The sequence below is a fragment of the Equus przewalskii genome, chromosome 1, assembly GCF_037783145.1.
Source record: "Equus przewalskii isolate Varuska chromosome 1, EquPr2, whole genome shotgun sequence".
Lineage (NCBI taxonomy): Eukaryota > Metazoa > Chordata > Mammalia > Perissodactyla > Equidae > Equus > Equus przewalskii.
This window is the reverse complement of record NC_091831.1, coordinates 731,699-751,952: the sequence shown is the minus strand read 5'-3', so window position 1 is coordinate 751,952 and position 20,254 is coordinate 731,699. Positions and strand designations below refer to the sequence as shown.

Genomic DNA, 20,254 nt, shown 5'->3' with positions numbered 1-20,254 from the left:
AACCCCCAAAGAGACCAGGGCAGGTGCGTGCAGAGACCTGGAAGCTGGGCCGCGGGCAGGCCAGGCAGGACGTCAAGGAGGCCACAGGAGAAGGGCCTGCAGGTCATCCGCCAGGCCCCCTGAGCCAGAATCAGGACGCAGACGAAACACCAAGTGGGACATGTGCAGCTCTGCTCCCACTCTACACCCACTCGCTGGGCCACGCCAAGTCCCAGACGGCACCCATGCCTCCAGCCGGGGTAGAAGACAGCCCGCGAGGCCCACGACGCTCCAGAACTCCCGCAAGCTCTTTCAGTTTGTTGCTTTTTATTCAGTCCAATATTTACATTTCTAAACGCTTATAAAACCACCTTCATCCCACAAAGGGAGAGTTTGCCACCCGCCTGGCACTTCCCGGTAACGCTCACAGTTCCAAGCAAGTAGCCCCATCAAGAAGGAAAGTCTCTACGTTCTTTCTCAATGTATTTTTCCCCAAAGCTCTTCATGGTTCTACCAGCCCACACACCCCAAAGAAAACCGTGAGAACCATGTAAGTGCGATGTCCAGTTAGGGTAACCCGTGCTCTCAATGCAGGAATTGTTTACCTTTGCCTCCGCATTCCCCCGGGGAACACTTTCCTGAAAGGCTGGCAGATCAATACGGTGCAATTGTCATTAAAAGGCAACCCAGGGACCTCAGGCTGTAATGACATCAGTCGGGGTTGGTGCAGACCTGGGAGGAAGGACCCGTCCCTCGTAGCCCACGCTGCAGGCCTGGCCTGTGGACGCCTCACTGTGCAGGAGTGACACCGCAGACGCCTGCTCCCCTGGTGGGGAAGACGCCACCTTCCAGGTCTCACGGTTGGCAAAAGGGTGACACATTGCTGGGAAAGGGGACACATGACTCAAGTGACCCCTGTCCTCCTTTCTTCGCATCCTGATTCATTTGATTTGCAGAACATGCCAAAAAGGAATGTCCAACTAAAATGACAGTAAAATGTCGAAGGAAGTTATGCCTCAAGAGAACAACCAGTGCACCAGGGCTGCTGTGCTCATGGACCGCCGGCGCCCAGCAGTGGGCTCCTCAGGGAACACAGTCGGCCTGTGGGAGGACGAAGGCCAGGCTCCCAGGAGAAGGAGAGACATCATCACCTGCTTCTGCAGCAATCCCACCGGCATCACGCAGGCGCAGAAGTGAGTGTGGATTTCGGGCTCCAGCCCCACAGCGGGGCAGGGCGGCAGCTGGCATGGAGGCTGGGGTTGCCTCCATCGCCCTCCTTGCCCCATGGTTCTCTGGACTGCTCTCCAGCCTTTCCACTGTGAGGTCCATGCTCCGCCCACTGCTGCTGGTCCGAAGGGCGCTGCTGGTTCCCTGGCCTCCGAGGGACTTTTCTGGAGACGTCGGTCCATCTCTGACCACATGCTGGACAATCATAAGGACTTTGCCCATGGGACGCTTGCACCGTAGATTCTTCCAAGAGGAACTTGCATGTGTGCAAACTTTAAAGTGTAAACTGCATCTACATTTTGCATGACCCACTTTGGATTCTAAACGTCACCTCTAAAAACGTAGAAAGCACTGTGGATAACTCTAATTTGGAGAAAGAAAGAAAACTGGAGTCCAAATGGATCTGAATCTCTGTTCCTTATAGAACATGTGTTGTGAGTGCAGCTGCTCCGCGGGTCGGATGCCTGCCTTGTGCCAGGTGAGAGGTGAAAGGACTTCACGGCCGTGTAAGCACTGACCTGGTGTTGTCCGGAGACACCTCTGCACCTTGACCTCGTGCTTTGAGATGTCTACCTGCTACAGGAAAACCCTTCTGGCTTTTTATTTGGCTTAAAATAAGGCAACTTTGTGTACATGAATAAAACTGTCAGATAAGATGTGTTTGAACACAAGCTTTCCAACGCGGGTCCTGGGCACCAGATGCGCTCCTGCGATCCTGGGGATGGATGCACGAGGACGCAGCGCAGACACAGGGCATCAGGCGTCACTGCGCACAACACGGCTTTAGGATGCCCAAGTCTGCTTGGCTCCCCTCTCCCACCCTCACTCCCCAGCCAGGAGTCAGGGGTCTGGAGGCCCGTCCAGGGTGTTCACACCAGCAACAGCGCCCCCCAAAAAAGGCCGAGAAGGGACTTGTGAGTCCTCAGATGGGGTGGACCCACCTGGACACTTCAGCATGAGGGAGCCATCAAGGGAGCCGCATTGGTCCTGATAGAATCGGCGACAGAACTGGACACAGGATGGACTGCGTGCTGCATCTCTCTCGCATACAGATGTGAAACCAGCAATAGAGGTCAACTGGGCTTTTTGTGAAGAGGGCTTAGGGCTTTCAGACCCTGGGTTGATGCCACTGGAGGGAAAAACCCATGCCAAGAATTACACGACAGGCCGGGGACATTGCCGGTGCCCAGTCAGACCTGAATGCCTGTGACCTCCCGGGGCATCCTCCACTCGCCAGCAGCAGACAGCTCTTGGAAGAAACGGGGAGTGAAAAGATAATTTGATGTCAGGATTCAACCACGAAGAGCAGCCTTTCCTCAACCTGTTCGACCTCTGCAGTGTTTGCATCTGGCAGGAAGCTGGTGCCTCTGAACTGTGACACATATAGGATAACCCTGAAACTCTCTCGGGCCACAAGGGTCCCCTTCCTGCCATTGCTCGATGGCAAACGCTCCAGAAGTTAGGATGCCAAGGAAGGATGTGTGAGTGCCTCCAGCAGGCCAGGACGTCTGTGGGAAAGTACAAGCAGTGCACTGCGGCCTCCCGGCTCTGCCCTCTCCTTCATAGGAACGACCATTCTTCACCAACAGGCAATTCCGTCCCTTGTCACAGAAGCCTGTCCTCACACAGGCGAAGGTTCCTTGTTGCAGAATAGAGAGCCCAGCGGGTGCCACCCCCATCCCTCTTAGGAAGATGCCTCCCTTGGGCGTGGGTCTAAGACCAGAAGGGTCTTCCTTCGTAAGCTGGCGCCAGGCCTGCAGGGACATGGACGGCAGACCCTGTCTCGGGGTCGAGCGTGGGTGGCCTTCCTGGTTGGCTGGAGCGGGCAAGACCTCCAGTCTCCCATGGGGGTGCTGAAGCCCAGCATCCCTATCACCTTGAGCCTGGCCTCTCTTGGCCGTCTTTCTCCCGAGCTGATGGTTTCATGGGAATTTGGGCTGTGTGCACAGCGTGAGTCCTGCTGAAGCCCCGTGTAGTCCAGATGGGCGTCATCAGTGTTCTGTGCATTGTCCACACCTGGCCTCAGACTTCCTGGTCCATGGATGGTCAGGACTGAGGCATGGGGGCCACCGTGGTGTCCACCCTTTGGTCTGCCCAGTGACATGTGCCCCTCCCTCGGTCGTGTCTGGTCATCTGCTATTCTGGACCAGGGGTGCTATTTCTGGCTTCATTTCTCAGACTGTGAGGAGTCCCCTTGGCATCCAGGTCACTCAGTGCCTTTTCCCTGGTGACCGGATTCCATCAGTTGTTTCCATGACAGCAGAGAGACCACTTCCTAAAAGTCCCTGCCCCGGGTCAAAGTGCAGAAGTGGTGGCTGGGCACAGGTGGCCCTCGGCTCTCCCTGGAGTGCCCTCTGAGCAGGTCTGACACTTTCCAGCTGGCCAGGCCCTTAGCTTAGCTGGACTGACAAGAAATCACGCATCAGGAGGGGAAGAAGCTGAGCTCTCGGACATGCTGTCTTCCTGCTTCCCCCTCAGGCACAAGCCAAGTGCCCTTCACCAGGGCGTTTCTCTCCAGTTCCTGCGTGACGCCACCTGGGCACCATCCTGGAGGAGTGGCCGGCTGCGTCCAGCTGCTGCGACTGCCCAGGGAGGCACTGATTCTGCATCTGTAGCCGCTCCCAGCCTGGGGCAGGTACATGAGCTGTGGGCACCACCGCTGCCGTCTGGAGGAATGGGATCAGTAAGACTGCAGAGCCCCCAACCCCGACCACCAGACCTGTCATCATAGCTGGAGCAGCCCAGGGTGGTCTCACACGGGACACCTGGGCAGCCCCCTCCAGGCACAGCCTCTGCCAGTGGGCACCAGCCCCTGGGCTTCCTCCCGGAGCAGAGCAAGTCCCTGGGGGCCTTGGGAGCAGAGCACATGGTTCAGAAAATGGGCTGGGAGCAAGCGAGGACTTCACCCTCTGACCTGGACGTGGCAAGCAGAGCCCCACCTGATGGCATGCACCCATCTGCTGGGGCGCCATAACAAACTGCCACAGACTGGGCTGTTTACAGAGATTTCTTTCTCACGGTCCTGGAGGCTGGAAGTCCAAGATCGAGGTGCCAGAAGGCTTGTTTCTCCTGAGGCCTCTCTCCTTGGCAGCAGATGGCTGCCCTCTCACTGTGTGTGTCCGCAAATGGCCTTTGCCCTGTGTGTGTGCTCCTGGTGTCTCTCCTGCTGTGGGATCTGGGCCCACCTGGTGACCCCATCTAACCTTCGTCACCTCCCTAAAAGCCCATCTCCATACCATCACGTGGGATTTGGGCTTCAACCTAGGAATTGTGGGGACAAAGTTCAGTCCATAGCCGGGTGCTCATGTGACTCAGTGAGTTATAGCAGATGAAGGGTCCAGAACGGTGCTTGGTACAGGTCAGAGGGTCAGAGGTCAGAGGTGGATGTGGCAAGGCTCCTGACAAAACCTTTGTTTTTCCAAACGTGTCCAAATAGGGCACTCTGCCCTCAGTTTTATATCCTCGCAGGCAAAAATGTGTTCTCCTTTGAACTCTGACCTTCAACCCTTTCCTGGGGCTGCTGTGATACGCAGTGGAACTGGTGATTCCCAGCGGTTCTCGGGCCTACGTCATGGGTTCATGGCTTCTCCTCCTTCTCCACCAACTTGAGTCAGCTCTATGGGACTTACTGAAGCCTGATACAAAATTCTCCTGGGGGATGTTTAAAAGCAGAATTTCAGTGGGTGTGAGGCTCAGACGGGAGCCTGGGGAAATTTGATTGGGGAAATTTGATTGGTGCTGGTGCCTCTCCATGGCTCCATCAAGACCCTCAGGGGCAGGTGTGGTGCCTTCAGATGGGCGTGTTCCACGGGAGCCGGGCGCCCGTCTGCCTGCCCTGGCGATGCCAGGGTGGAAGGAGGCTGGAGGTGGATGGCCAGCGCAGCAGAGCCCCACAAAGATGCCTGCGGCTGAGCAGGCCCGCTGGAGGCGAGCCAACCCCACGTGGATAGCCGGCGAGGCCGTGGCTCCACCTGCCTAGAGCACTCCTCTGAGCAGGCCTTCCCCTGCCCCAGGCAAGCTATCTGTTTCAGCTGAGACCCAGCAAATCTCCACCCGATGCAGAGAACGCCTGGAGCGCCTTGCAGGGGAGAGGCTGCGCCAGGGAGAACCCAGGTGGCTCTGCCATGTCACAGGCTCTTGGCCGCGTTGCTCACATGGGTCTGCGCTGTGTCTTTCCAGGATTTGAAGGCCGTCCTCTCCCTGCCCCAGGACCCAGGGGAGTTCCTGCACCCCGTGGTGTATGCTTGTACCGCCGTCATGCTGCTGTGCCTGCTCATCTCCGTCGTCACCTACATGGTGCACCGGAGGTAAGGCCCGCCCTGCCCGAGACTCCCCACCTGGAGGAGCTTCCCCACCCTCACAGAATAAGAAGGCCCTGCAGGGCCCTTCACTGGTCGCCAGCCAGCTTGAGCCTGCCCAGCACTTGGTGGCCCTGGTGGCAGAGGGTGGCTGAGGGACAGCCATGCCCTCCCATTCCGGGCCCCCATTGGGATCCTCACAGCAGCCTCCGTGTTCTTATCCAATCAGGGGAAATAGGATCTTCCTCCAATGGTGCAGGATTGTTCAGGCCCCGAGAGCCTATGTCCTTGGGAAGCTGAGTAGCTGGCAGAGCCCGCAAGCACCTTCAGACTGTGCCTTTACCTAGAGAGGGAGTCTAGGCGGTTTGCTCCTGAGCTGGTTTCCTGGCCACCTCTGCCCAGGGGTGGGGACATGACCTGAGTGTGTCTGTATCACTTGAAGATGCGCTGGGATATGTGAGGAGGATCCTGCCACAGTCAGGGTCCAGCTCATAACCAAAGTCATGGACAAAGCCTAGGCCATGACCATAACCACAGTTAGGGGAAGAGGCCTGGTCATGTCCAAGGCCACAGAGAAGCTGTGGCCATAGTCAGCTGCAGGCATAGGCTATCTCCGCTGTGGCCGCAGGTGGGGGCGGAGGATGGTCAAGGATCGGGTCGCAGCCATGCCAGCGTCCTGGTCCAGGGACTCAAACTCGTAGCCAGTCACAGTCGTGGCCTCTTCTTGAGGATCAGACATCTGCTCAGAGACTCCATCCTGGGATCCAAGAGGCCTGACCAAGAGTTTCCCCCCAACCCTCTGTCTCCATCACTGGACAAGTCATCAAGTCTTAGGCCCCAATGTCCTCATCTGTCCAGTAACCAGGTTGTTCAAAATTTCTCAAAAACCTTTCCAGTCATAGCATCCCAGGGTGACAACACCAAATCACCCAGTGGCCACACACTAGAAGTGGACCCAGCACGGTCCATCCACCTTTCTCTCAATCTGGTCCTTCGGGTGCTTTACTCCTGGCCCTGTCTCGGTCACACTAGTGAGGTCTTCAGCCCAGTCCCCACGTGGGCGGATGTGGCAGTTCACTTCCACGCTTTGCCCTAAGATGCCAGTTCCTGATGTGAAATCTCTGTTTCCCGCAGCGCCATCCGGATCAGCCGGAAAGGCCGGCACACGCTCCTGAATTTCTGCTTCCACGCGGCTCTGACCTTCACGGTGTTTGCTGGCGGCGTTAATCGCACCAAGTACCCGATCCTGTGCCAGGCGGTGAGTGCTGTCTGCCTCTTCATTTTGCTACAAACTTTAAAGTGTTTGTCAACTCTGTTACCAGAGGGGAAATTTGTGACAATTGTCTGCTTTATGATATAATATTCGAGAATTTGTTCAGATGCTTCTTGCGAGGGGAATAGGTAAGCATCCAGAGTGTCTGTATTACAGTTTCTCCCCACGTGAGTCTGATTATTTTGCTCAGCATTCGATCGTGTAAAATAATTTATTTTTCAATTAGACCAGCTTGCTCTGAGGCCTGTGGTGACATGCTAACTAGACAGTCACTGTCCTGGGAATAGGGACGTGAACTGCCTCTCCCACAGAGACTGGTGGGGCAGGAGCCCGGGGACGGGATCCCCTGCTCCCCTGCCCGGGTAAGAGTCCACAGATGCTGGAGACCTCACTGTGGGAGGTTCTGCCCCGACTCAGGGACAAGAAGAGCTTCGAAGCATTGGAGGACTGAGAACAAATCGTGGAAAGGTCTTCTTCCCACCCGCGGCCCCGCCTGACCTTTCTTTTAAAAGAGGGAAGATATAAACTACCTTTCAGTTCCCAATAGAGCCCAGGAGAGGCCCTTCCTCAGACTGTGAGCCTGGCTCCTCACACTGTGGGGTGTGGTGCAGGGCCCCAGAGAGGAGCCCAGCAGGCCTCTGCAGCCGCACACCCAGGCCCCTCCCTGCTCTCCTCCCTCCAGCTCCTGCCCAGCCGCCTGCTCACAGCCCAGCTCAGCCCAGGTGGTCAGTCCCCTCCAGCACCCAGGCAGGGGCCAGGTGAGGACTTCCCCACAGACCCCAGAGCATCTTACAAGGACTCACCCCTTCTGTGTCTGTCATTCCGCGGGTGCACGTCTGCCTGGGTCCCGTGGAGGGAGTGCTCTTGGCTGGCCCCACTAGGATGGGTATTACTCCCTCATAGCTGGGGCTGCTATGAATTCACCAAGTGTTTATCAATGGCTGTGGGGCTCCTGCAGCCTAACTACCTGGGACCCACATGTGCCGGCACTGACCTGGATGGCCATGTCCACACGAGATGACCTGTCCGCCTACACAGATGGCAGTGGCTGGCAACTCACCCTGGAGATGGATGGGCAAGAAGCTGTCCCTGCGGGGTGGCACAGGGAGGAATCGTGCTGTGAGCTCCCCACACCAGCCTGCCCGCAGCAAGGTACCACAAGACAGCACCATGCTCCAGAACCCGGGGCCCAGGGTCCCTCCCCAGGCTCCTCTCATGGAGGAGATGTTGCTCCCTGCAAATCCACGTCAGGGCCACCCATGCCCTCAGGAAGCCCATTCTACCACCTGTTCCTGGGCTCTGGCACACAAATTGCCAGCACAGACCTGAAAACCTCACTGAGGGGCAGACACGCTTCCTTGTGCCTTTCCATAAGCGTGGAACAACCACAGCGAGCGTCCCGGGAAATCCAATTTACGTTCTACCAGTAAACGCCTGCCGAGCTGCGGAGCCGTCTGCAAGCAATAAAACGGACTGTTACCTTCCTGTCCGCACTTTGCCACAGGAGCCTTCCATGTGCTGGGACCTGTCACAAGGAGCTGCTGGAATCGGGTGTGCAGCCGCCCGCCAGGCTCCTCAGCACCTCGGGGAACCCCAGCCCCGTCCCCACCTCCCAAAAACCCGGGACCCCCAAATCTCCAGCCCAGGTGGAGGCTCCTAGAGGCCAGGCATCCTCGTGGTGTCCAAGGCCTGGCCAGCTCAGCCGAGATGGGCACCAAGGTGCATGGCGGGTGGGAGGCGGGTGCAGGCCTGGAGCGGCCAGAGAGAGGCAAGATCTGTGTAGATCGTGTTCGTGTGAGAGATGCTCGATTATCTCATGGTGACGGCCCTCAGGGCCCCACCAGAGGAAGCCAGCCCCGGAGCACTGGAGATGCGCCCTGACCACCTGACTATGTTTCTAGAAGGTAGCAGGGGCATCATTCATTCATTCACTCATTCATTCACAAAAAAGCACTGGGGGCCTGTGGGTGCCGGTGCAGCCGAGAGCAAACCCACAGCTGTTCCTCCATTTGTGTGGAGCCTGCATCCCCATAGGGAGGGACAGACGGCAGAGGCTGGAAGCAACCATCCTGTGCAGAATGAGAAATGAGCCCACAGAGAGAAGAATAAAGCTGGGTGCACGTTGGGCAGTGAGGTGTGGTGGAGACCTCAGTGAGCCCTCAAGGTGACCTTCTTCCTGTTCCTTTACCTCCGGCCGCACTCTGCAGATGCCAGCAGAGGTGTCGGGCACTATCACCCCGCAGCTCGGCTCCGTCCACCACGCACTGGAGAAGGGAGGAGGCTCAGGCTAAAAACTAGACTGTTGGAAGGTGTGATGGTTAATGTGATATGTCGATTGGACTGGCCACGGGGTGCCCAGATATTTGGTCAAACATGATTCTGGGCATGTCTGTGAGGGTGTTTCTGGATGAGGTGAAAATCTGAACCGGTGGCTGGGTCGAGCAGATGGCCCTCCCCAGTGTGGGTGGGCCTCATCCAATCCGTCGAGGACCCACTACAACAAAAGGCGGAGTAAGAAAGAATCCCCTCTGCCCGACTGTGTGAGCTGGGACAGGGGTCTCCCTCCTTTGGGCTCAGACTCACGCTGGAACCTACACCGTCAGCTCTCCTGGGTCTGTGGCTCGCTGACTGCAGAATTCGGACTGCTCGGCCTCCACAACTGCATGAGCCAATTCCCTACAGTCAATGTTCCCTCTGGTCAGCAGCCAGGACTGCCCCACAAGGGACCCTCACCACCACCTGGTGTCTGAACATAGGACTCTTCCGGCCAATCTTCCCCATCAAGAGTCACTCAGCGTCACAGTGAAATGATGTACGAGAAGTGGTCCAAAGCTCTGGATGGCAGAGAGAACAGACGGTTGTCATGGCAACTGAAAGATGACCGTGAGCCTCATTAAAGCACTAAATGACATCAGACAGACGGCCGCCGTTGTTCCCACATAATAGATGTGCGTCAGCGCTGGCCCTGCGTCCGGAAGCGTGGGCTGGCGGCCTCCTTCCGGGACGGTGGCAGAGCTCTGTCTGGAAGCCAGGGCAGTGTCCCCGTGACCTCTCCATGTGTCCAGCCTAAGCCGGGGTCTGGGAGGCAGAGTTCTGCTGTTCACATCCCCTCATAAACCCCAAAGGTGCACAGCCGGGACGAGCTCCTCCCTTGCACTCGCTCTCTCCAAGAGACTCCTCCCGGCCCTGGGTGCTCCCTCCCCTCCTCGCGGGGTCAGCCCACCAGGCCAGAGGTCAGGCTCCTTCTGAGGACACTTCTCTGACTGTTTCTATTTATACATGATGACAGCCACACTGCTATCCCCTGAAAAGAAAGTCAGACTGTCCTTCACTCGAAGCCCAGGCCAAGGAGGACCCACTTTCTCCTCCTGTTTCAGGGGCAGAGTTCTTGCCCCTACCCCCGGTTTCCAGCGCCTCCCCCTCTTGGCCAGGCTGGGGTGAGGCCTGGATGGAGCTCGAGGTTCATGAGGCATAGGCCAGGCTGAGGAAAAGGCTAGCCTCGCCCACATGCAAGGAGGCCATCCGAGACCGAGAACAGAGCTCTTGGGTCTCCCCACCGTCCCCACAAGGGTCTCATCAATCACTGTGGAGTCTTCTCATAAGTAAAAACTGAACTCTGGATTCGATAGTCGTTACAATGGCGCAACGTTAGCTTTATTCAGAGAATCTCTGTATTTCTTAAACGCTCATGTCCTTTCCAATTATCACCATATTTTACTTGTCATTGCGAAATGTCAGGTTATCACTTCAAAGGTAACCTCAGTTTATAGAGTCAGATGGAGAGGAAGGAGGACGGAATGCCTAATTAGCTAATGCGGTAAGTGCCGGGGGTGGGACACACTTGGTGGCTGTTTCCATAGTAATTAGCTACTCGACTTGCATGGAGCGGCTTCAGCATCTGATTCAAGAGGTGTTTTATCTCCCGTGCAGTGTCACAAATTCTGTGTACTGGAGAGACCCCGGCTGCGGGACCACACTGCCCTTCACTTGGTGGGCGCCCTGTGGGCCTGGGCCCAGGCAAGCCTGCCTGGAGCTCTACGGGTCCCGCGCAGGCCATGCCAACCACAGGGATGTGTGCACACTGGCCCCCATGCAGGGATGGTGTCCACGCTGCACAGGGACATATGTTGCAGGACCCCACATGGACCGAGCCCAGTGATGTTGTGCTCTAGGGCGCACGGGGTCCTCACCCTGTCCCTCGGCAGGAGAGCATAGCTAACCTGTGCCAGGTCCTTGTGCCCACATGTCTCCCTCGAGTTCTGAGGCCCCCATGAAGTGTGGGGTCTGCCCTGAGCAAAAAGCCCCAGTGCCCTCCCGCTGGCCTCATTTCCTGTCATCACTGAGCTGTCTTCTGAGGATGCAGAGGGTGTGGGAGGGCTCCGCCCAAGGGTCCAGGGAGTGCGCGGCCTCAGGGTCTGCACACGGTGGAGGGGTGGCTGGGCTGACGAACCTCTCTCTCCCAGGTGGGCATCCTCCTGCACTACTCCACGCTCTCCACCATGCTGTGGATCGGAGTGACCGCCAGGAACATCTACAAGCAGGTGACCAAGAAGGCCCCACCGTGCCCCAGCCCAGACCAGCCAGCCGACCACAAGCAGCCCCTGCTCAGGTACCCAAGCCGCACCTGCACGGCCCCTCTGCTACTGGGCTCCGAGTGGCCTGCCCTGGACCTCCTTCCAGGGCACAGATGGCCAGACGCAGGCTGGGGTCTGTGGGTGCTCGGGGTGGGGAGCCAGGGGTAGGCAGGGTGGGATGGAGGAGGGCGGGTGCAATGGGCAGAGCTGGTGGGTCTGGGGAGGCCAGTGTGTCTGTCGTGTGCTTGCTAGGCATGTCTCCCCTGCTGTGAGTTACCACCGGGAGGCCCCCTGCACCCCCTCAGGGTGGCCGTGCGTGGAGATGGCCCTGGGAATCATGAGTCAGGGCTCCAGTCTTGGCTTGGGCTTACTCGTGGTCTCAGCGAGCTAAGACGTGGGCTCCTCAGCTGGGGGAAACCAACGCAGCTCAGTCGCTGATTTCAAGGTGACTGCACGGCCTGGGCCTTTTGTCTGGGGTGGGAGGCGGGTTTGGGAACGAGCCCCCTGCTCCAGCCAGTCATCCTGTTACTTCCTCGAGCAGGGAGGGCTTCCGGTGGACGTGCCTGGGGGCTGGTGGGAACCCCAGCCAGCCCTGCAGGACAAGGCAGGGCTGTGGTCCCCTCCTTCCATCCCTCCCGGAGTCCAGAGCCAGGGAAATCCTAGGAGGTCAGCTTGTCTGGGCTCACTTCCCGTCAAGGAGTGATCACAAGCCTGTTAGACAGGAACACGTCTGTCCCCGTCCCTGGGCAGCCGTCCTTGGCAGTCAGAGTTCCACTGGCTCTGCTCTTTGCTTTTCTGGACCAGGACTGAATCCAGACACTGCAGTCGCCAAAGCCAGACTCAGATTGGCCTTTATGGCCTTGAACCTGGGCACCAACCTACCCGAAGCTCGTCCAACCTGCCCTCGTCCTCTGGGAGGTCATCTGAGCCTCCATGAATGTTCGCCTTGAGCCACTTGTGAAGCTTGCCCAGAGTGAGCCCCCCCATGGTAGCACACACCTGGGTCAGAGGCTGCCCTGGACCCCAGGGGTGGGGGTTCCTGGGTGTTTCAGAAGACTCTCGCTGGGGATCCCCATGAGGGCACCGCCCAGGCTGTCCCTGTGAGGGGCAGCTGCTCCCGCTGTAAGGCTGTGGCCATGTTAGGGGGCCTTGGACACCCAGCCCCTCTGCACGAGCTCTCTCTGGCTCTGAGTTTGAAGGGCCCTCAGTGTGCATCGAAATCGTCAGAAGCACTAGTTCTGAGGCAGGTGAAACAATGCCCTACGTTGTTTAAGCAGATAAGGTGCCCTGTGCCGGAGGCTCTCCCACATCGTGTGATTTCCAGCGAGCAGACGCGTTGCCACGTAGCAACCAGGGCCGGTGGCATTCTGCAGCGACACAGACCTGGGTGGCAGGATTTCATTATCTCCTTTCTCCTGCTGGGGAGGCCCCAGGTCCCTGGGGTTTAAAATTCACTCTCAAAATGCATTTCCGGGTCTATAATTGATTGAAGGGTTGCCTGGTTTTGTAAGAATAAGATGGAGGCCATGGAGCATTCTGGCGCTTTTCTCTCTGATGGCTTCAAAGTGCACATAACCGAGCCAGGCGCCCAGGTGCTGCTGGGCTCTGTGGGCCGTGGGCTCTGTGGCCATGGCTGTGGGCTCTGTGGCTGTGGGCTGTGGGCTCCATGGACTGTGGACCATGGGCTCCATGGCTGTGGGCTCTGTGGCTGTGGGCTGTGGGCTCCATGGACTGTGGACCATGGGCTCCATGGCTGTGGGCTCTGTGGCTGTGGGCTGTGGGCTCCATGGACTGTGGACCGTGGGCTCTGTGGCCATGGCTGTGGGCTCTGTGGCTGTGGGCTGTGGGCTCCATGGACTGTGGACCATGGGCTCCATGGCTGTGGGCTCTGTGGCCGTGGGTTGTGGGCTCTGCAGCCGTGGGCTCTGTGGCCATGGCCTGGGCAACTTGCTGTTCCTCTCATGCTGCCTGGAGACCTCTGTCCCTTCCCCCTCCCTCTGCGCCTCCTTCCTCTGGTACAAAAGGCCTTGACATTGGGGTGACTCCACACGGTGACCCCAGAGTCCCTTGGTTACCACACTGCCTGGCTCGTGTGCACACTACTCCCTCAGATGCAGGCTCAGGTGGGTAGGGGACATCGGCATCGGGCTCCACTGTGGGCCTACTCCCCTCCACTGTTCTCTCTGGTCCAGCTTGACCTAGCCTGGGGCCTTCCCAGGGAGACCAGACCAGAAGCTGATCTCAAAGGACATCAAAGTCTGGGGGGAGCAGGTCAGGGGCGGAGCCTTTCCTCCCAGACCCTGGGGCTCACAGTCTGTCCTCCACACTCCGGGCCCAGCCGCCCCTGCCCTCCTCCTCCAGCTCGACCCAAAGCATCCTTATCAGAGGGGCTCTTCCCACCAGCCCCACTAGCGGCTTCCTTCTATCTGCATCCCTGACCCCATTCCCACGGCTGGAAAGCAACCTGTACAGCATCAACAGGAATTTAGTTCCCGAGTCTTCCCGGGACGGAAGAGCTCCAAAGGCCTCACACTGTCAGGGCCCGGCAGCAGGTAGTGCTTGAGCACTCTGAGCAGGGTTACACGCCACCTCCCACTGGTCCCTCGGTGAGGCCAGTGTGGCACGGGCAGCTGCCGGAGCTCGGGGCGTTGTCTGTGCAGGAAGGCGCTCCTGTGTCCTCCGGCCCAGCTCTGCAGTTTTCCTATGAGGAGTAAAAAGAAAAGAGGTGTGGGTGAGAAGCTTCATGTGAACTCAGAGCACCCACATTTTGAGGAACCAGCGACCGGCTGTGTGGCTTTGTACTTTGACCTTGGCTGCCACCTGGCCACAGGGATGACACTCGCTGCCTTCACAGCCACTAAGGCCTGTGGGACTCCGAGAGCCCTCGGTTTCCCTGAAGGCCCAGGCCAGGGTCTGCTAGCTCTCTCAATGGCTCCCCCTGCTCAGCTTTGGGGAAAACAAGCTCATTTCAGGGACTTCAAGGAAACTGCAGGCACATGAAATTTTGTGGGACTTTGGACTGATGAACATTTTAGGCATTATATGCTCCTTTCTGCATGAGCGCTGGGGGTGACATGGCTGGGCCAGCTTTGGGTGACTCCTCTCTTGGCAGAGGGGGCTGCCACCACTGAGACCCTGACTCCAGGCACCAGGCACACAGCTCTCTAGTTAGGGATGGTCCCAGGAGGACGGACGGCAGATGGATCTTCTTTTTCAAAATTGTTTTGGCTATTCAGGGTCCCTGCAATTCCATATGAACAGTAATATTGCATTTTCCATTCCTGCAAAGATGGCTGTTAGAATTTTGATGGGGGTTGCATTGAATGGTTAGAGCACTTTAAAAACTATTAACATTGTTTTTTCAAGATTGGCCCTCAGCTAAGATCTGTTGTCAAACTTCTTTTTTTGTTTTTGTTTTGTTTTGTTTTGTTTTGAGGAAGACTAGCCCTGAGCTAACATCTGCTGCCAATCCTCCTCTTTTTGCTGAGGAAGACTGGCCCTGAGCTAACATCCATGCCCATCTTCCTCAACTTTATACGTGGGACACCTACCACAGCATGGCTTTTGCCAAGTGGTGCCATGTCCACACCCGGGATCCGAACCGAGGAACCCTGGGCTACTGAAGCAGAACGTGCGCACTTAACCACTGCACCACCGAGCTGACCCCCAAACTTCTTTTTTTTCTTCTTCTTCTCCCCAAAACTCCCCAGTACATAGTTGTATATTCCAGTTGTAGGCCCTTCTAGTTCTGCTGTGTGGGACGCCGCCTCAGCATGGCCTGATGAGTGGTGCTATGTCTGTGCCCGGGATCCAAACCCGTGAACACCTGGGCCTCTGAAGCAGAGCCTGCGACCCTATCCACTCGGCCACAGGGCCGGCCCCAGAAGTATTAACATTTTAACATTAACAGTATCCAATCTGCAAACACAGGGTGTCTTTCCGTTTATATAAATCTTCTTTAATTCCTTTCAGCAAACCTTTATAGTTTTCAGTGCACAAGTCTAGCACTTCCTTGGTTAAATTTTTTTCGAAGTATTTTATTTTTTTGAGGCTATTCCACATGAGATTGTTTTCTTAATTTCTTTTTCAGATCATTCAATGCTTTTGTATAAAAATACGACTGATTTTTGCATGTTGATCTTGTGTCCTGCAACTTTGCTGCATTTCTTTATCACCTCTGGTGGCTTCTTTGTGGGTTCTTTAGGATCTTATGTGTATGATCGCATCATCTGCACATAAGGAGTTTTACTTCTTCCTTTCCAATTTGGATGGCTTTTATTTCTTTTTCTTGCCTAATTGCTCTAGCCAGGAGCTCCACTACACTATTTGTCTTCTCTCTTTTTTCTTAGTCTGTCTAGCTAAAGGTTGGCCAATTTTGTTGACCTTTTTAAAGAACCAACTTTCAGCATCATTGGTTTTCTTTACTGTTTTTCTATCGTCTATTTAGTCTGTCTCTGCTCTAGTCTGTGATTTCCTTCCTTCCGGTAGCTTTGAGTTAACTTTGCTCTTTTTCGTACTTCTTTATGATGTAAAGTTAGGTTATTGATTTGAGACCTTCCTGTTTTTGTTGTAGACATTTACAGCTGTAAAGTTCCCTCTGAGCACGGCTCTCACTGCATCCCGTAAGGTTTGTTGTGTTGTAGGGTTTTTCTCATTCATCTCAAGGTATTTTATGATTGTCCGTGTGATTTTTTTTGACCCATCGCTTATTTAAGAATGTGTTATTTAATTTCCACATATTATTCGTTTTTTCTGAAGGAGAAAATCTTCTCTAGAATGTGATGAAGCTTTAGTGACAACATGAATGAAGGAATTTCCAGCTGCATCAAAGTGGGCCATGTGGTTCAGGTGGAGAGATCTTCCTTACAGTTATGAGAAACATGTATTATTTCCTTCCTTCCCCGTGTTTAGAAAGACTTGTGGCTCTGCGGACAGGGTTCAGGGGCAGTGAAGGTCCTGGGAGGAAGTGGGTTATTCCGCACATCCTGCCGTGTGGTCGCTATGGCCAGGCCAGCCCTTCTGCTTTCTCTGTGTGTGAGGAACAGAGGAATGGAGTAGGGTATGGAGTGTAGGGTGACGGCCCAGTGGGGGCTGCCACATTTGGGGAGCACCATGGGTCAAGCCCCAGATCAGGCCAGATATCACTGAGCAGAGCCACCTGCCTTTCTAGTGTCTCCCGCGAGCGTGGCTGTCAGCTGAGTGAGTTGGGTCCCTATGCCTTCAGTGCAGCCTCAGTGCCTCCTGCTGGGTGGGGTGTCACCACCTGGAACCGAGGGGTGAGTTTTAGACAAAGGAAGTGCCGCCCCTCAGCCTTGGAGGTGGGAATTGGAGACAGGACAGACTCAGAGCCTCAGCCTGGGGTCTAGAGGGTCTCCACACCAGGACGGTCTGGCTTTTCCAAGGCGGGTGGGCGAGGCCCTTAGGAAGACCAATACCTGGGCTGTGCAGCACACATTTTGAAGGGTGATGGCTTTGGGGAGAGGGACGGTGGGAGGGATACCAGGAGGCAAAAGAGGATGGCCCCTGAAAAGGGAGCTGCCCAGTGAGGGGGACAGGACTAGATGACCGACACAGGTCCAGGAGCAAACACCCCCCCCACCAGCTCACAGGAGACACTGCTCCAGCCCCAGACCCCCACCACCAGGGCCTCCCTGATTTGAGGACACTGCACCTTCTACCCATCACAGTGGCCTCTCTCACCTCAAGATACCACAGGGGGACTCCACTGTCACGACCCTGCCCATGCCCACAAAGGCCATTCCAGTCTCCACAAGCCCCGGATTCCAGAACTTCATACGCACGGCGGCTGACGCCTCTCCTTGGAGGTCCTGGCACATCTAAGCAAGGTGTGCACAATGGACCCAACATCCCCCTCGTGTGTCCACAGTGCACCTAACACCACACACGACACTCCCCAATGTGTCCACAATGGAATTAACACCACACGCAACACCCCCAAGTGTGTCCACAATGGAACTAACATCACACACAACACCCCCATTTTGGCATGGCCCAAAATTATTCCTGTCCTCTCTCCCCAAATCAGGTCAGACTGTGGTCCATGACTCTGCCCCAACCTCTCTCCAACCTGTCCCCGTCTCCTCACCCCCAGCACCTCCCCAGGCCACCACATTCCCTGCTCAGACAGCTCCTCATTCCCCACAGGCCTCGGGCTCCCTTCTCAGCATCCCTCAGTCTAGCCATCACAATTTTCCTCCTAACGTGGAGCCTGACTTGTGCTCCACCTCTGAAAGCGTGTGGGGCCAACACTGCCGCCTGAGGCCTGGCCCCTAGCCCTTTAGTCCCCACCTCCTCCCTGACATTCTCCTGTGGGGACACCTGCCCCTCAGCCTCCAAGTGACTTGCCTCTCTCCAACCCGCCAGCCTGAATCCCTGGGCCCCCACCTGCCCCACAGGGCAGTCTACCAGACTCTCAGGCACCACCACTCCCCCCGCGACCCCACAAAATGTTGTTGGCAACTATCCCAGGATATCTCACTGAGGCTTTTTGCTGTGTCCTCCCCCCAGCCTGGGGGGAAGGGCTGTGTCCTCCCCTTTTTTGTATTCTCAGACCTTGGCATGCAGCTCCTACCCGTTAAATGTTGAAACTGAATGGATGAATGGTAGCGATTCAGTAAATACTTTTTAATTTGCCTTGAATGAATAACCTCAGTGCCTAATGGAGCTGGAATCTGTGGGAGGAAAGCAATCTGATTAAATACTCCATTTTACTCACAGGACAGAGTCTGGAAGGATCCAGCACAGGCTTCCAAAGTGCTCCCTCTGGCGGAGGCGTGGGAGTGGGCCTGGGAACATAGATGTCAGGTGAAGTGCCATAAAGTTGGGAGGAGCTGAGAATGAGGTTTCAAAAAAAGAAGTTGATTATACTCACAGAGAAGGGGTCCCCACATGCCACACAGGAGACACAAGACATAACCAGGGTTCTCGACCCAAGAGGTGGGGGCAGATGTCTTCAGAGGGGCCCAGAATGAGGTCAAGGATCGTTGGCATCAGGAAAGTTCACTGGGTGGTTTGAAGGCAAACCAAGCAGCAGGAACAAGTGGAGGGTGATCCAGGGGCTGGGTTCCCCATCAGGGTTTCGCTGGCTGGGGTGTGGCTCACAGTTAGGGCGGTGAGAAGGGTGTTGAAGCGCCAAACGTGAGCTCCAAGCGGAGGGTTTCCCGCCCAGGAGGAGCACACAGAGTCTGCTCCTTCGTCTGGCAGCACAGCGCACAGAGGTTCCCGCACAGGGAAGCCGGCTTAGGACTCAGTCAGGGTTTTCACTCGGGACTGGCCACGTAGGTGCTCCTGCTTGCTCAACATCGTAGCTGCTGACCCTCCAGACTCCTGGAGGAAAGCAGGTGTTCCTCAATCCTGCTGCTGGCGCCAGCATCCAGGCAGGCAGGCCCAGCTCACAGAACAAGCTTATCAGTCAGCCATGCAAGGCACATGGCAAGAGCCAGTTTCCTGGTCGCCAGCCCGGGGCCAGCCCTGCAAACTGCCCTTCCAGAGAACAGACCAGCCCTGCTGGCTAGCTCCTCCTGCACGGCGGGAGCTGGCATTTTCCAAGACGAGCTTGCTGGCTCTCTGTTCATTTCTAACTATATGGATAAGAGAAGAGAGAGAGAAGCTTGAGAGAAAGCGGTTGGTCAAGAAATACTGAAAGAGAAAGATCAAGGCCGAATATTACATACTCTGAGCTGACCTTTTCTCCACAAAGCAGGAGCTGCAGCTCGGCACCCAGTTTTAGAAATCGTTACTGTGCTGAGGACTTGGTGCCAGAACTCTCAACTCATTTGTTGTTTCCCTGGACTCTCTAACCTCTATTCAAACCTCTTCTCTTCCGTGCCTCCAGTCTGCCTGCCCATCTCATTCCTGTAGATGACACTGCCGCCTAACTTACTGCTCATGGGTCCCCACGCACATCCCTCAGGATTTCAAGCACAGCCGCTCTGTGGGGGTTTCAGTGCTGCTCAGCTGACACTCGGGAATGTGGCTGGAACAGCAGTGCAGACGTGGGGCAGTGGTTTCCAGTGGGCGGGCCAGGCTGCACCCCGCGCGGCCTCCCCTCCTAACCTCGCTGGTCAGCCCCCTTCAGCGAGGATCTCTGAGTACACAGATCTTCCACCTCTCCCACTCCCTCCGTTAAGGTCTGAGTCCATTCAGGCGGCTAGAACACAGTACCACACTGGGCAGCTTCAACAACAGACATCTATTTCCCGCGGTTCTGGAGGCTGCAGGTTTAAGACAAAGGTGCCAGCAGATGTGCATCTGGTGAGGACCTGCTTCCTGGATGACCATCTTCTCACTGCATCCTCATACGGCAGGAGGGACAGGGGCGCTCCCTGGGGTCCCTTTCATAAGGGCACTGATCCCATCATGAGGGCCTCCCAAAGGCCCCACTTCCTAACACCAACCCCTTGGGGGTTTGGATTTCAAAGTGTGAAACTGGGGGAACACAAATGTTCAGTCCTCAGCAGTTGGCCAGAGGGAAACTGCTTCGGAACCACAGACCTTCTTGCTGTGATTTTGCAGACACTCAGAGGCTAATTCCCAATTTAGCTGCAGGTAATTACAACCTAATTTTGCAGTCTGCTCTGCCCTTTCTGCTGAAGTGCACCTAAGTGGTGTCCTGTTACTTAAGGCTGGCTGGGGTTTTCTGTCTGAAAATTGCAGTTGCCCTGGCATGGAGCTGCCCCCCTTCTGGACGACACGAGCCCAGCAGTGGTGAAGGGCCCCTCCCCATGCATTCATCCTCCGTGCAGTCGGCACCAACTATGGGTGGCCCTGCTCCGTAGAACGATGGTTCTCTGGAGCGCTCTCTGCCAGGAACCCCTCCGCGGGCAGCAGTGCAGATTCTGAAGATGACCACGGGCTTGGGATGTGCTCGTGGCCAAGCACTG

At 56.3% G+C, this 20,254-nt stretch overlaps 1 protein-coding gene across 1 annotated transcript in view; it reads left to right on the top strand.

The window, feature by feature from the left end:
• ADGRA1 (adhesion G protein-coupled receptor A1) overlaps positions 1–20,254 on the top strand; it is a 44,824-nt gene that overhangs the window by 7,238 nt on the left and 17,332 nt on the right. Inside the window, exons 3-5 of the mRNA XM_070630820.1 lie at positions 5,386–5,513; positions 6,639–6,762; positions 11,241–11,386. Of these exons, the coding sequence (XP_070486921.1) occupies positions 5,386–5,513; positions 6,639–6,762; positions 11,241–11,386 (398 nt within the window). The remainder of the gene's footprint in view (positions 1–5,385; positions 5,514–6,638; positions 6,763–11,240; positions 11,387–20,254) is intronic.